General features: G+C 34.7%; 1 protein-coding gene across 2 annotated transcripts in view; it reads left to right on the top strand.

Moving 5' to 3' along the window:
* The window catches only part of Pkn2 (protein kinase N2), a 97,610-nt gene that overhangs the window by 25,758 nt on the left and 55,631 nt on the right, over nucleotides 1-16,221 (top strand). For both annotated transcript variants that reach the window (XM_031375714.1, XM_031375713.1), the window contains exon 2: nucleotides 4,670-4,970. In XM_031375714.1, the coding sequence (XP_031231574.1) occupies nucleotides 4,739-4,970 (232 nt within the window). In that variant the 5' untranslated portion in view covers nucleotides 4,670-4,738. The remainder of the gene's footprint in view (nucleotides 1-4,669; nucleotides 4,971-16,221) is intronic.

Genomic DNA, 16,221 nt, shown 5'->3' with positions numbered 1-16,221 from the left:
GAAGAATGTATAGTTTCATCTCTTACAGAAGAAATGTGTTGAATGTAAAAAGCTTAAATAGCAAATACTTGGTGTTACCATTATAAACTTAAATTTGTCAGAATTGAAATAAAGTGAATGTAGCTTTTGGTTTCTTTTAAATAATGTTCGTATTAGGCAGGCTAGAAGAATAGAAAAAAATATTTCCAAAAGCAGAGAGAATATTTTCATTTTGGGTGAACAAGACTAAAAATACCTGTTAATATTTTGATCCAGAGATAATTGTGACTATTTCAATATCTCTTTCTCTTGTTAAGTATAACATTTGAAATAAAATTGTGTATACTTAGCAGTACACCAAGTTAGATATATTGTTGTGAGTGGGTTGATGAAAGCCATAAACATAAGAAATTTGTTTATTCTGTAAGCTTTTGTGGTGACACTTAAGTTGCATCCTGATTTTTTAATTGATGACGATAAATTCTTTTATAGTTGTAGTGTTTTTAGCTAACAATAATTACTATTTATTTTCTTCTGTTACATTTCTACAATTAGAATTACTACATCAAAGGAAATTGTAGGTTTCTATTTATATTAATGACTTTCTATTAAGGCTATTAGTCTTAGGGTTGTATATAGTCAGCAGTATAATTTTTTTTAAATCTTTGTCAAATGGACAGAAAATGGTAAAATCATCTTTGTCAAATGAGCAAGGTGTAGCCTTCTTGACAAAGCAGCAGTTTTCTTTAATGAGAATAATTCAGGTGCACTTCTTTATTTCTATGTAAAGAATTTATTTTCCTCAGCTATCTGTCTGTTGCTCTACTAATCACCTATTTCTAGTCTATTACTTAACCTATTTGCTTACATTTTTAAATTTATTTTGCTTCTTTTGAACAGCCTTGTAACTTTTACTTTGTCTATTAATAATTTAGTTGTTTTTATTGTCCTACCAATTAAAACCTCCTTACTTAAACTACATCATTTCAGCTTCAAGATTAGTCAGTGGGATTGGTAATGAAAACCTTATTAAAACAATTTTGGTCAATCATTTGGTAATGTTGGACTTAGATTAGTAGTTTTTTTTTTTTAAACCATTTGAGTCTTTGCAAAGCAAAATAAAATTGGAATGTATGTAAGCAGCAAGCTTTAGATGATTTTGATTAGAATGAAATGGATAAACATGCAGTTTCAGTGATAAGAGGTGAAAAGTATGGGCCTTCTTTACTACGTGTACTCAGTGATGGTGGATGATCTGCACAGTTGAGACTTTAACTGAATCTTTAAAATTAGCTCATGGACTCGATTTTTTTTTCTCTTCCTTTCATACTTTCAGAGCATATTAATGAATATAAAAGGGGCTTTGCAATTAGGAGTTGGATCCAGCTTTGTTTTTGTTTTTGGGAATCAAATGGAGGATCTAGGACATGCCAGACAACTCCCTGCCACTTTGTTTCTCCAGATAAGGTCTGACCATGTAGCTCAGGAAGGCCTTGAACTGCTGCTAGGCCAGTTAGTCTCAATTTTTCTGTCTTTGCCTCCCAAAGATGAAAAAAGTATCAACTTTGGGAGGCAGTATGACGTTTTATGGAGTTAAAAATAGTTCTGAACTAGTGGATAAAAGCATGAAGCTAGTAATTAAGGTAGGTATAGTCAGTCAGTTCTTCCTGAACAGAAACTACTAAGGCAGAAGTTATAATAAGGATTTTTTTTTACTAGCTATCTACTGTTTGTCAGAAGCTAATTTAGTTGATTCAGGTTAATAATATTATCTCATTGCCTAGAAATGGTGCCTGGCATTATAATTGATTTTGGGTTTTGGGGATATTTTCACAGTTTAGCTAATTAAACACCTTATTTTGGTTATTGTAAATTCAAGAAAATGTGAATGGGAATAAAAAGGTAGTTACTAAAAGTCAGCTCTATGGAAAGAAGAGAGAGCCAGCCTACTGTCAGGCGCAGTTCATACCTGACTTTCCACGCTGGAATCCTGGCTTGCCCCTGAACTTTGGGAGTATACTTTTTTTGTCAGAAAGACAGAAGTTTGTGTTCTTTGGGGGGAGGGGCATGTGATGTGTGTGTGTGTGTGCAAATTATTTTAAGTGACAAATCTTTTTGTTGTTGTTGTTTTGTTTTAAAGGGTTTTATCTGCCAAATAAAAGCCTGCCCTCAAACCCCTCTTAACACACAGGAGAGTCATTTAACTCCTAGGGGAGAACATAGGCAGGAAATTCTTTCCCAGGAAGGTTGTCATGAACTTTAAAACAAAAAGTTACCCAGGCCAAGAAGGAACTTGGAAGAAATAGTTGGAGGCAGAGAGGTGGTATATCCCAAAGGTATAACGTGCATGGTGATGGAGCCAAGAAAAATTGTCTCTCAAAGTACTTTCCCATAACTTTTTAATGTTGGAATTTGGAGAATAATTTGAAAAGAAATAAGAGTTGAAGTAATAATAATAATAAGCAAGGGCTTTCAAAGAATCAACATCAAATATGTGAGATATTTTTATCTTTATTTTAACAGCCTTTAAAGCTGTTATATAAATGTTAAAGTTTTGTTTCAGTTTATATTGTTAGTGTACACCATGACTAAGTTGTTAAAACACAAATATTAAGATAATTGGACCTTACAGTTTACTAAATACAAGTGTTGGGTGTAATTTTTTTTTTTTTTTTGGCTTGCAAAGAATGAGGAAAAAAAAATTACTGAAATGATAAGGATACCAGGAACCAAGAAATTTTAAGGGACTTGCGGCCTATTGCATAATATTAATTTAAGAACATGTTAAAGTAATTTCTGTGATATTATCTGGTGAACTTAAAAGAATTGAAATAAAAATACCTAGTGGAGTGGATTAAAGTCTTTTTTTGTCTAAAGTATTTTTTTTGCCTCAGTCTACATAAGACTGTACAGTAGGAATTTCTTATTCATTGGCAATTGTCATATGGCTGGTGCTTTCAATACCCAATCTAAGGTCAATTGAAAGCTAAATTGGCGAGACTCACATTGGATGGTAAATGTCAAAGGAACTGGAGATGTGGGGAAGTGATAGAGAGCTTGGTTGGCATGTGAAGCACCTTGAGGTTTATTACCAGCATTCACTATGTGAGTGAGTGATTGAATGAATGAATGAATGAATGAACGAACAGACAAATGAGTGAATGAATGAATACTGAAAAACGTCATCAGTATTTTAGACCAGGAGGAAGATCATCCTAAATACACTTAGATAAAAATAAGAAACTTAAAGCCAATACACATATTCAGGAATTAGCTTAGGCGAGATGCATGTAGTATAGAATAGATATTGTATAGACATGCATGTGAAGGTTTTCTGGATTTTTTGTTTGTTTGTTTGCTTTTGATAGCATGTTTTGTCTTGTCAGAATGTCAAGGAAATCTTAGCTTTTAAGGATGCTAGAAACAAAATAGTAAAAGTCAGCTCCTTCATCTTTTCTATAAGATGCTAGCATTTGTCCATCTTTCCCCCAATTTCAGATGCTACATATTTTTATCAGGGGTTAAAGATTAGATGTACAGTGTAATATGCCAAAAATTTAAGTAGGATGTGCTTATATATAAATGTCATGGCGTCTTTTCAGAGGTACGTAAGCATGCTGCACAGTAAAGTATCTTCTTTTCCATCTCATCCACAAATGCGGCTCTTCTCAAAGGAAACCGCTATATTCGTTGCCCTCAGAATTTAAAAATATTCAAAGCAATGCTGATAAACTAATATCCATTTTCATTAGTCTAATTAGATGAATAGAAGTAGCTTTGGCTGATTTACATGGAGTTTGGGTGTATTTAACTGGTGTTCTACTTTACAAAGAATAATTATATGGGCTCTAGCTTAGCTTTTAAGATAATTTAAAGATATTTTTTGTTTTTGTATTGGCAAGTAAACTTATCTAATAAGTTAGTCATGAAATATATAAATAGAATTCTGATCATTGTCTTCACAAGCTTAATGCATGTGTAATATGATAAAAAGTGGCCAGAAAGGTACTTACATTGTTTATTTTCATGTGATTTCTATAGAAGAGAATATTATTTACCTTTAGAATTTAGTAATGTTTTTATTAAGTGATTAATGAGTCAAAATTATACTTGAAGTTTCTCTTAGAATGTCTTGAATCACCAAATATTTCTGAAAAGCCACTAATACTGTTATCTTGATCTTTGTAGATAAATAAATCGACTTTTAAAAGATTAAATAACTTGATCAGAGTTTATAATTTATGAGTGGCAATTTAACCATCTTCACACAACCCTGTGATGCCTTTGTATGTAGATGTATTATTGTAATTTATATGTGAAGCTAGTTTTTTTTTTTTTTTTAAAGATAGAATCTTGCTGTATATCCCAAACTGGCCTTGAACCTTACAGTCCTTCTGCCTCAGCTTCCCTTTGGGATTAAAGATATGAAACATCATGCCTAGCTCACTTTAAGTGTATTTGTCAAATAGTATTACTTAATAAATGGATAGACTATTTGAACTTAAGGTTCCATATGGTTTTAACACAGGGAAATAAGTCGTGTTTACTATTAAGGAGTAAGTTAAATGTAATTCGGTTAATAAATAATCTCAAGATACAGACACTTAATCCTTAATGTTACACATTTGCTTTTCTAGACTCCACTATTGTATACTTGTTTACGTAGTTTTCATTTATTTATTTATTGTAGGGAGATTCCCGGACTCTTCCATTTTCTGAGAATGTGAGTGCTGTTCAGAAATTAGACTTTTCAGATACAATGGTGCAACAGAAATTGGATGACATCAAGGATCGAATAAAGAGAGAAATAAGGAAAGAACTGAAAATCAAAGAAGGAGCTGAAAACCTGAGGAAAGTTACAACAGATAAGAAAAATTTGGCTTATGTAGACAACATTTTGAAAAAGTCAAATAAAAAATTAGAAGAATTACATCACAAGTTACAAGAATTAAATGCACACATCGTTGTATCGGATCCAGAGGACTCTGCAGGTATTGTACTCTGTTGGCTGTTTCTGTGATAGATTAGCAGGATAGATATCCTTCCAGAGAATTCTGCTTTATGATGGTAGTTTTTAGCTGTTGGAAAAGTACAGAGACGTTTTCCATTGTGGTTAGGGTCTTGTTTCTGTACTGTACAGGTTGGTTAGTGTATGGCTGTGTAAACTGAAGCATTCACTTAGAGAGAAGTAACTGTTGTGTTTATCCTTAGCGAGTAGGACAGGACTTGGAATTATTCTCTAGTATTCTTTTGTACTGAGTCAACCACATACTCTTAACCTTATGATCAGTAGCAAAGTGGACCAGATGATTCAAAAGGGAAAAATTCATTCCATGGGGCCAACAAGATGGCTTAGAGAGGACAGATGCTTGTTCCTCAGCCTGAGTTATTTCCAGTACCCACATAATGGAAGGACTGATTTTCTTCTGACTTCATTTACCCCCTCCCAAATAAATAAATGTGAAAGAAGGATGCGTTCTATAAAAATCCATACTAAAGATTTTCAGCCATTAATCAAACTTACCACTTTGGTGCTTTGTGCACTATGAACCTGAATTAAGTACCTGAACTCTCAGGCACATTGTTTAAGAACAACAAAAGTGAAAACAAAACAAAATCCTAAACATTACCTTTTACTTTTCTGTAAGTATAAACAATAAGAGGGAAATGTAACTCATGGTTTCAAAAAGACCTCTTTCTTTAGTTGCAGGGGGAGCAGGGCAGTGGGGGTGAGACAGAATTTGTCTCTGTGACCCTAGCTGTCCTAGAACTCACTATATCCAAGCTGGTATCAAAATCAGTCTGTGCCTCCAGAATGCTGAAATTACAGGCGTGTTCTACTCCCCCCAGCTCCATTTAAAAAAAAAAAAACAAAAAAACCCAAAACAGGTATTAGATATTTTCTCAGTAGTATGAGAAGTGAAGATAGGAAAACTGCCTGCCTCCTTCAGACTAAAGGCAGAAAAGGCAGGCTAAAGCTAAAGACAGCATTGTTTTTTTATTGTATAGCTTTTCAAGAAAAATGTAAGTAAATTAAGCTATAATCTTTTCATTTGCAGAAAGAAAATAAACAAAGGAAAAATCATTTATGAAAAGTAAAACACTAGTATGAGATTTTAGACAAACATGTCATTAGCTAGTAAGATATAATAGGTATAACACTAACAGTCTAAAAAGTGTTAGAAAATACAGTATTTCGTGTTTTTCATTTACTTAATTGGTATCTACATGTAGGACTCAGAACTCTTTATCTGTAGGTTCTGTATATAGATTTCAACCATGTTCAAGAATAAAATAACATAAATAATAGGAAACCAGTCTTTGTTTCACAACTGAAACAGTTCCAAAGGTGTGAATTAATTTGCTCAAAATAGTCAGACTAGTTATACAACACTTTCTATTTCTACTCCTCAGCTGGTAGTCTTTTACCCATAAATTTAGTAATTATATTATAAATGGAAACATGTATTATGAAAAGTCCGTTTTTAGTAGTAGTATTTTATAAACTAAGATAGTCTGTTGTGTTTGGATCTCTGCCAAGTCCTACATGTCTTGCCTATTGCGTCTTTAGAATTCCAAAATAAGAAACTGCTAGAGCTTTAAACTCTATTTAGAGAAAGCATTTTCTTCTTCATAGAATGCTGAGAACTGTCTTGTGATTCATTCAAATATGAGTGTTTTAGTAACACAAAATGTGACTCGTTTGGTTTATTTAGTTCCCTTTAGAAATTAGTTTTAGTGGAATAAAAACCTCATACAATAAATGTGTGAGTGATTTACATTATGTTAGATTGTATGATTTGATGTTTTTAGCAAATGTATATAATGTATTATTATCTAGGGAGATGTCATTAGGTGTCCTCAGAAGGCCCCATCACTTCAGTGATGCCATTCCTTACTGTCCCCCAGCCAGGTCCCACTCAGTCCTCAGCATAGTGTACTTTCTTTACTTAACAATAAATAGTTTACAGTATTGACCATTTCTTTAGACACTTATTAAAACAAAATAAAAACAAAACAAAAACAACAAAAGACCTCCTTTAAGCCCTACTGTCAAATTCATTGGCTCCCTCAGAAGCCAAGTTGATAAAATTCTGAAACCTTCCTTGTTTGTTCTTTTCCTCACTGTACTACTTTATTCACTTATTATAGTATTGTAATTGATTTCCATCCACGTTTATCCCTCACTAATTGGGTGTCCCTTTAAGGCTCACACATTTCCTCATGTTCTCCAGGGTTATTATAGAAACTGGGAGATAGCAGCATATAAATGTTTAAAACCCAGCAAATTGAAATTACACCTTCATTTTTGTAATTATTATAAAAGTATATTTTGTCATTTCACTTTAAATATTAAGTAAGGTAGAAGATAAGCCTAAAATTTAAGTTTTAGGATAAAACTAAAACTACTTTCTACTGATTATGTTTTGTTTGTTTGTTTGTTTGGTTGGTTGGTTGGCTTTTTTTAATAATAATGTTTAATATTTACTTACAGATAATTGGAATTATCATTTATACCAAATGTATAAAATGTCAGTTTGTGCTTTGATTGCTTAATACTTTAGTGTGTTGGAACAAAATTTCATAATTTTGTTAAAAATCCACATTTTGTGTGTGTGTGTGTGTGTGTGTGTGTGTGAGAGAGAGAGAGAGAGAGAGAGAGAGAGAGAGAGAGAGAGAGAGAGAGAGAGAGAGAGAGAGCACGCGTGTGTTCATTCAGCACAGGCATACAGAAACATGCCATGGTACATACATGGAGGCTGGAAGAGACAGTTTTGTGTGTCAATCCTTGCCTTTTACATTGCTTGGTATAGAATCTTGTATTGTTTATTGTTATATATGCATTCCTAGCTAACTGGCCAGCAAATTTCAGAGGTTTCTCCTATCTATGCTTCTATTTCCCTATTGTAAGGAACACTAGGATTACAGATGTTTGTATTACCACGTCTGACTTTTATGTGGTCCTGGGGATCTGATCTCTAATTGTCAGACTTACACACTGAGGTTTCTCCTCAGCCTAGAGGCTTGTTCATAATTTACCTCTGAAATAGCTCTCAAGTCATTAGTTATACACATGCTATGACACATATATGGAGGCCAGAAGAGACAGCTTTGTGTGCCAATCCTTGCCTTTAACCTTGCTTAGTACAGGCTCTTTTATTGTTTACTGCTGTGTACAGTACAGTTTTACCTATTTGTAAAGTAAAGATTTTTACCAGGTGGACATTCTTAATTATGTATATAATGCTGAAATGTTGTTTATTATAAAGGTCTGGACATTTGGGGCTGGTATTAAAAATTAAGGTGTTCATTTGCTGTATGAAGTCACATGAAATGAATATTTGCTATTCATGCCCAGAATTTTCTTAATCTCACGTTCGTTTTCCATATAGTTTAAAATACAGGGGAAAATTATCTTAGTAGTTCCATAAAAGCAAATGACAAAATTCAACCTCTTTCATGATTAAAATTCAACAAATTAGAAGTAGTAAGAATTGTACTCAACACACACACACATGCATATATGAGAGATAGTCTCACAGTTCCTATTGCATTAATGGTAGATAGTTGAAAGCTTTTCCTAGAGTGTCAGAAGCAAGACAGGATAGCCACTCTTAGGGTTCTCCTCAGTAAAGTACTACAAGTCCTAGCTAGCCAGAGTCCTAGCCAGAGCGACTAAGGAGGAAAGGAACTAAAATTCATCTAGACAATAAAGAAGAAATGAATTATCTATCTCTGCTTCTGACAGCATTATTTCGTATATAGAGACTTCCATCTAACTCCCCAAAATTCCTCTCCCAAAAAACTGTTGGAACTGATAGTGAAATTTAGTAAACTTTTAGAGTACGAAATCAGTAGCATTTGTATACATTAATAATATGATAAATTAAAATGAAATTTTAAAAAATCCTACTTATTAATAGTATAAAATTTCACATATTTAGGACTTGATCCATTCAAGGAAATGAACAAACCATACAATACAAATTGTTAAATATCGACTATCAGAAATTTAAATGCCATAAATCAGAGGGAAAATGTCCTATGTTCATAGGTAGAATAATAAGTATTATAACCAAGGTAGTGCAGGCCTGTAAACTCTTCTAAGTTAGAAGGCTGAGACAGGAGGATTGCAAGTTCAAGGTCTACCTTGTCAACAAAGTGAATTTAAGGCCTGCCCAGATAAGTTAGTAAGGCCATGTCTGAACATGCAAAGTAGAGGACTGAGGATATAACACAGTGGTGAAGGCTTTGCCTAGCGTGCTTGAGTCTTTAGAAGCAATTAAATTTAATATTAAATTTAATATTTTAATAATATTAAAATGACCTTTCTAGTGAAAGAAATCTATAGATGTAATGGAGTCTCTGACAAAGTCTTAATATTCTTTTATTAGTAGTGAGTGGGGTGTGCATGCTGTGTGTATATGAGCCACATATATAGAGGTCAGAAGACAGTTTCAGGAATGGTTCTCTCCATCCATCATAAGTTATAGGGATCAGACTCAGGCCATTACCTTGCATGGTAAGCACCTTCATCTTTTGTGTCATCTTGCCAGCATCCAATATCATTCTTCACAGAGATACTAGTAGAAAAAAATATCTGTAAAACTTGTATGGAACCACAAAAGACCATTTAGAAAAGAAGAACATCTAGAAGTATCATATTACTGGTTTTCAAAGTATATTTTAAAGCTATATTAATTAAAACAGCATGATATTGGCATGAAACAGACATGAACTAATAAAGTAAACTGGCCTAGAAATTAGTCCATACATTTATTGTCAATTTTGGCAAAAGTGTTAGGAATGAATGCTCAGCAGAGAAGGCTTCTTTAATAATAAATAGTTTAGAAAACTGGATATCCATATGTGGAAAAATAAAAATTGACATAGAATGCACCCTTACACTGAATTAATTAAAAATGGATTAAAGACTTAAATTTAAGATTTGAAGCCCTAAGCTACAAGAGGCAAAAAAATAAAAGCTACAAAAGGCAAACTAGGAGAATATTCATGTCCTTGGCCTGATAAGGGCCTTCTTGAAAAATAGATAAATGGGATTACAATAAATTTTAAAAGTTTTTACATGACAAAGGAAACAACAGATTGAAGAGACAACACACAGGTTACAGAAAATATATGCAAATTATATATTAAGATATTATTCCCGAAACTCAGACTACCAATAAAGAAAACATTAACCTAGTTTTTTTGTTTTTGTGGGGTTTTTTAATTTAAGTTGTTTTTTTTTTTTTTTTTTTTTAAACTTACTCATTGCTCCTGTCCCGCAATCCATCCTCATCTCCCCCAATGGGCAGGTGGGACCCCCTTGAGTACCCCCTACCCTGACACTTTAAGTGTCTGTGAGGCAGGCGCTTCCTCTCCCATAGCTGTAGGTGTGGTTCACTGATAGTGTAAGACTCTGGGCTCTACCCAGCACCACATGTATGGGCAGGAGATTCAAGACCAAAACCAAACCATCCAACCAAACAAAAAAGCCCCAGCAAAACAAACCCTAAATATAAGCACTTTTTAGAAGAAAGGGAAATCGAAGTGTTTAATAGCTAATCATTGGAGAACTGTACCTGAAAAATATGGAGAGATATTTCTTCCTACCTCTGAGATGGGTCATTTATTTAGAAGTTAAAGGATACATGTTGGCAAGGGTGTGGAGAGGAGGAGTTCTTAGTGCTATTGCAACTTAGTAAACTAATACAGGAAATAGAATGAAGGTTTCTTATAAACAAAAGATAGAAAAAGCTGCTTGTGGTAAAAAGTGTGTGGAAGACCCCCATTCCATCTGTACCACTACAAACACAAGCAAAACAATTGCCGCATGATTCAGTAGTCTTACTTCTGCGTAGCTGTGCCAAAGAGTTGAAATCATCACATGAAAAAGGTGGTGCACATGCCCCCATGTTCCTTGCAGTAGTTTTTACCATAGCTATGCTGTGCAAACATTTTCAGTTAACAAATGGATTAAAAATAGGGTTTCAATCTGGGAATATAGTTCACTTGGAAGAGCTTTCCTTCTAAGCACAAGGCTCTAAATTCAGTCCTCAGTACCACTATTCCCTCATGGTGTTTTATACATATGGGAAATACCATTAAGGCATTATGTGGCTGGAAAATGTCATTTGAAACATAGATTAACCTAGTGGGCATTATCATAAGTAAATCGAGCCATAAAGAGAAGGAGGCAAGTACTATATCAGATTATTTTCACATCCATTCAGAAATAGAGCACAAGTAGCTGTTTAATTAGCCTAATTTAGACATTCCTGGTGTATACATGAGAGATTACACTGTACACAATAATTATTCAACAATTAAAAATATAATGACACTTTTTAAAAAGAGAATTCTTGTTTTACAAAGAGAATATTCTTATGGAATGTTAATTTTAGCACACATAGAAATTAGGAGTGCATGGGTAGTTGAGACTAAGTGTACCTTACATGGAAGATTGTGGATCTATGTAAGAATGGAGCCGCAGTTAAGAATTAGCACCTGATTCTAAAGCATCTATTTGGGAAAGAACCATTTCTGAGTCTCTTAAATGTAACATTCTTTTTACTTTATTTTTTATTTATTTATTTTTATTATTACATAGACACATCAGAAGAGAGAGTCAGATCTCATTACGGATGGTTGTGAGCCACCATGTGGTTGCTGGGATTTGAACTCAGGACCTTCGGGAGAGCAGTCAGTGCTCTTACCCACTGAGCCATCTCACCAGCCCAATGTAACATTCTTAAAGAAGAGTTTAAGAAAATGATGCCAGGCTTTTTTGTGCCCTGAATTTTATATGTAGTATAGTATAAAGGATGAATCTATGAAATCTATATAACTGCTTAATATTCCTATCTAATAAATTCCTCACTCTTAAGCACACTTTGAATTGTAAGCTCACTACGGGTCACATAGTGACCAGTAGGAAATCACTTTTTCCATCCCTGAATTTGTTTCCTGTTTGCCATAAGCATACAACTAAATGGTGTGTAGATCCTTAATATTTGAATTCTTGTTAAAAATTATTTTAATCTTTTTATTTAATATATGTGAGTGTTTTGTCAACATGCATTTGTGCACCATGTGCATGCCTTGTGCTCAAGGAGGACAAAAAAGTGCACATAGTTACCGGCGTTGGTGAACCTCCATTCCCTCATTCCCTCCTGGGAACTGAATGAACCTGGGTCTTCTGCAAGAAGCAGCAAATGCTCTTAACTGCTGAGTCATCTCTCCAGCTCCATTACTTGAATTCTTTGATGTAATTTCAAAGAAATACTAATAAGATAAATGCTTATTTTTGGGGGGAGTGTTGCTTTGCCCTTTGTTTGATGGTTTTTCTTTTTTGTTTTTTCATATTTTTTGTTGTTTTGTTTTGTTTTTCTGTACCATCCTGGTAGTTAACATATTGTGGATGCACCCTAACCTAGACTCACTGAGAAGGCAGTCTCATAAGAGAATCACTGAGTTCAGTTGGCCTGTGGGCATGTTAGTGAGGGGTGGTTTTAGTGCCTTACTTGATGTGGTAAGAAAAAGGAAAAAAATGGATACTGAATGGCACCAATCCTTGCCCAGAAGAAAAGAATATCTCTATCGCCCCCGCCCCAAACTCCACTACTGCTAAGCCTTGTAGAAGCCTTGTAGTTATTCTTCTCCCCAAGTCCATATTCAGTGTCAACTACTTATGAATAGTTTTACTTTTAAAAATGTCATAAAAATAGAAACAAAGTATGTAGTCTTTCAGAAACTAAAGTTAGCATATTGCCTTTGAGATTCATCCAAGATGTATGTATCAATAATTGTAAAATTCTTTCTGAGTAGTCAGTTGTATAGATGTATCACAGTTTATTTACTTACCAAGCATATTGGAATTACTGTTCTGTTTTAGGTAGTAGTAAGCTAAATTGCTGTAAATACTCATGAATGGAATTTTGTAGGAGTAAAAATTTTCACTTCACTTTAATAAAGGTGTAGGACTAAGATTGCAAAGATATGTGCTATAGTGTCTTTAAATGTAAATTGCCAATGTATTTTTCAGAGAGGTCATATTATGTTTTCTTCTTACCAATAAGTGCATGGGAATTCTGTCTGTTTTTAACCAGTCTGATATGTGTGAGAGTTGACAGTGTCTTATTGTACTTACAGACTTGAAGCAGGATAAAGAAAAGTTTAAGGAGAATTTAGTTTAAAAGGCAACTGCGTATGCCTTAGGCACGGAGTATATTCAGGATAAAGTCTCCTTTCCTAGGAGGTGCTGTGCGCCACTTTCAGACAATAAAATACAACACAGGAGCAATTCTCAACAAATATTGCTACCGGTGTTGTTTCACCTTAATCAAAAGCTGGTAAACCCAACAATCTTACCTACATCCATTGCTTATAATACATTAAGAAACCTAACCTGAGTTGACATTGGCTTATTAAATATTTAAGCAAAATGTCTTCAGTCGGTAGCATTTGAAAAAGGTTACTTTGAATATACAAAATAACAAAGCTCCATTATATTTTGAGTAGGTCTCAGGTGACTATAAAAGATAAGTCTCCCTGTAGGTAGGAAAGTTGGACTGTAGGAAAAATATAAGCAGGTAGCTAATGTGACAGGATTCTGGAGCACTTCTGTTTTTAAGCATCAATTTATAAATACCAAATGAAAACCAAAATGCTGGTCAGTGAATAAGTACTTAGCGCCTTGTAGACTTGTAGATAGAAGCTTTAGAAAATGGATAAGTGACTATTACATCTATATAATATTACTTTTATTAATTTAGATTTGGCTAGGCTTGCTTCAACTGACTTTCCTCCCAACTGTTTTAAATGAAGTAAATATCTTTGTCCCATTAAGCACACACTCTGGTTGTATAAATGCACGTTTATGGATTTAGAATATAGAGTCAGCTAGCTATATAAGTGAAGACTAAAGGTAATCTATGATCGGACTAGACATCCAGCAAGATCATTATATTGCTGTATGGTTACACATCACTTGGATGACCTTCAGACCTTGTTTTTATTATTTATTAAAAAGGAAAAGAAGCTAGGCAGTATGTTCTGCCCTGGGGTGTTTTGTGAACAAGAAGTTTATAGGTCAAGCATGAGGCACCTAAGCTTACATAATCTGAATGTAAACCCTCTCTAAGGTGTAGGTAAAAATCTGAAGGAAAGTTTCCTGACACAAGGAAGAAACGACCCTATATGTCAACCACATTTCTAATCTCAAAGATCTCAAGGTGGCCTGGAAAGATGCCTAAGAATACTTGATGCTCGATTTTAACCCATTAGAGAGTGGGTTTGTTGACTGGGTTGGTTTGCAGAAGGCCTGAGTTCAGTTCTTAGAACACACATAGCAGTTCATAGCCACTTGTAACTGCAGTTCTAGGGGGTCCAACGCCCATTTCTGGCCTCAACAGATACAAGCACTGCATACTTGTGGTAGACTTACATATATACAGACAAAAACACATTCCACATGAAATAAAAATAAATATTTTTAAGAGGACAGGGAAATGATTGATCTAAAAATAATGCCAATTCCCATGCTCTGAACCTCTAATAAATCTTTGAAGCATTTATTCAGCTGTGGTTTTATCAAAAATATTAAAAGTTCTAGAAGCCAGTCAGCAACATGGCTCAATGGGATAAAGGCTTTCTACCTCACCTAATGACCTGGCTATCCCAAAGATACCTATGGTAGAAGGAGAGAACTGACTTCTGTGGGTAGTCCTCTAATGTGTGCATCCACACCACAATACCTGTGTGCGTGTTGCACATGCATTACAAATGTGATTTAAAAGAAAACACACTGGAAACAGCATATCTGATGTACTACAGATTTGTGGTGAGGAAGGTGATAACAAATCAGTATTTGTTCTGACCTTTGGACTTTCATCTCTAGAGATCTTTTAACCATGTTGTATTTTCTGCTAACTTCCAAGGTTACCAGTTATGTTAGCCAGGCTTTGTTCTCTGAGCTGTACTGATGGTCTGTGGACCGGAGGGTGTCCTGTTGCCTTTCCCTTGTATCATGTCTAAAGTTGAAATGACTTCGTGTTGTCTGTCTTGTTAATGACATTACTCCAGTGGCTCATAATTAAGAAACTTTTAGTATGACCATCCTCCTGGCCACCTTCACTTTCCCATTCTGGGCACAAAGGCTTGATTATATCTTATAACAGAGCTGTTATCTGGATCTTTTCTTCTTGACAGCAAGATTTTCTTCATTCTAACTTAAATTGCTGGCAGCTTTATTTTAACCCATTAGAGAGTGGGTTTGTTGACTGGGTTGGTTTGGCTTGTTTGCTTGTATCTTTGTATTTTTGTTTCTCTTTTGGTTTTAGGGGGTAGAATCTTGTAGCCTAGGCTGGCCTCAAACTTGCTGGTAAATAACAGTGACTTTGGACTCTGAGTGCTGGGATTATAAGTTCACCACACATCAAGCTTCCCAATACTGATTCCATCCTGTTGGTGTTTGTTTCCTTATTTCATGTTTTCAGTGGGTCTCCATCCTCTCTGTCCTCATTTGCATACAGTACAAATTTATAACATGTCCAAGATTCCCTTTGTAATGACCTGGCATCTGCATGCTACTTCAGTTTCTGCTGTTAATCCCAAATCCAATTTTTCCTTTAATGGTTATGCTTGTCTTGTCTTTTTTCCCTCCATATACTTGCACACACGTTTATATGCAGAGGTTTTATATGCCCAGTGCTCCTCCTTTGGAGAAACTGTTTCCTTCCTGTTTTTGAATGGTTAGTTAGAGATCTGCCTCAGGTAGAGTTGAGCGCTCACATCTTCTTCCCCTCAGTACTGGGACCCAAACCTGGTTTGGACTTTTGCTGCCCTATGCAGTTTACAATTATTTGATGCTTTTCAGTTTTATGTATTTGCTGTGTTTATTTCACATTGCGTATAACATACATGAAATTTTTTTAAAATGAAGATTTCATATGTGTAAATACTATAATGTCAGTGTTCACTCCCCTCCTTCTCTTCGAGGATTCCTTTTTCTTCGTTTTTACTCCTCCTTTCTTCTTCTTCTTAAACCCAGAGAATAATTAATGCTGTATATTATGTGTTCATGCATGTGAAACCATCCACTAGAGCATGTCACATCAAAGAAGTTTGAGTGTCTGTCAACTGCCAATAATCCTCGGTTGAGACAGGGCCTCATGAGTACCTCCACCATCTCTGTTGGAATTTTGGTTGGCTCGATCTTGTGCAGGTGACTACAGCTCT

This window comes from Mastomys coucha, unplaced genomic scaffold, assembly GCF_008632895.1.
Source record: "Mastomys coucha isolate ucsf_1 unplaced genomic scaffold, UCSF_Mcou_1 pScaffold16, whole genome shotgun sequence".
Lineage (NCBI taxonomy): Eukaryota > Metazoa > Chordata > Mammalia > Rodentia > Muridae > Mastomys > Mastomys coucha.
This window is presented reverse-complemented; position numbering and strand designations above follow the sequence as displayed.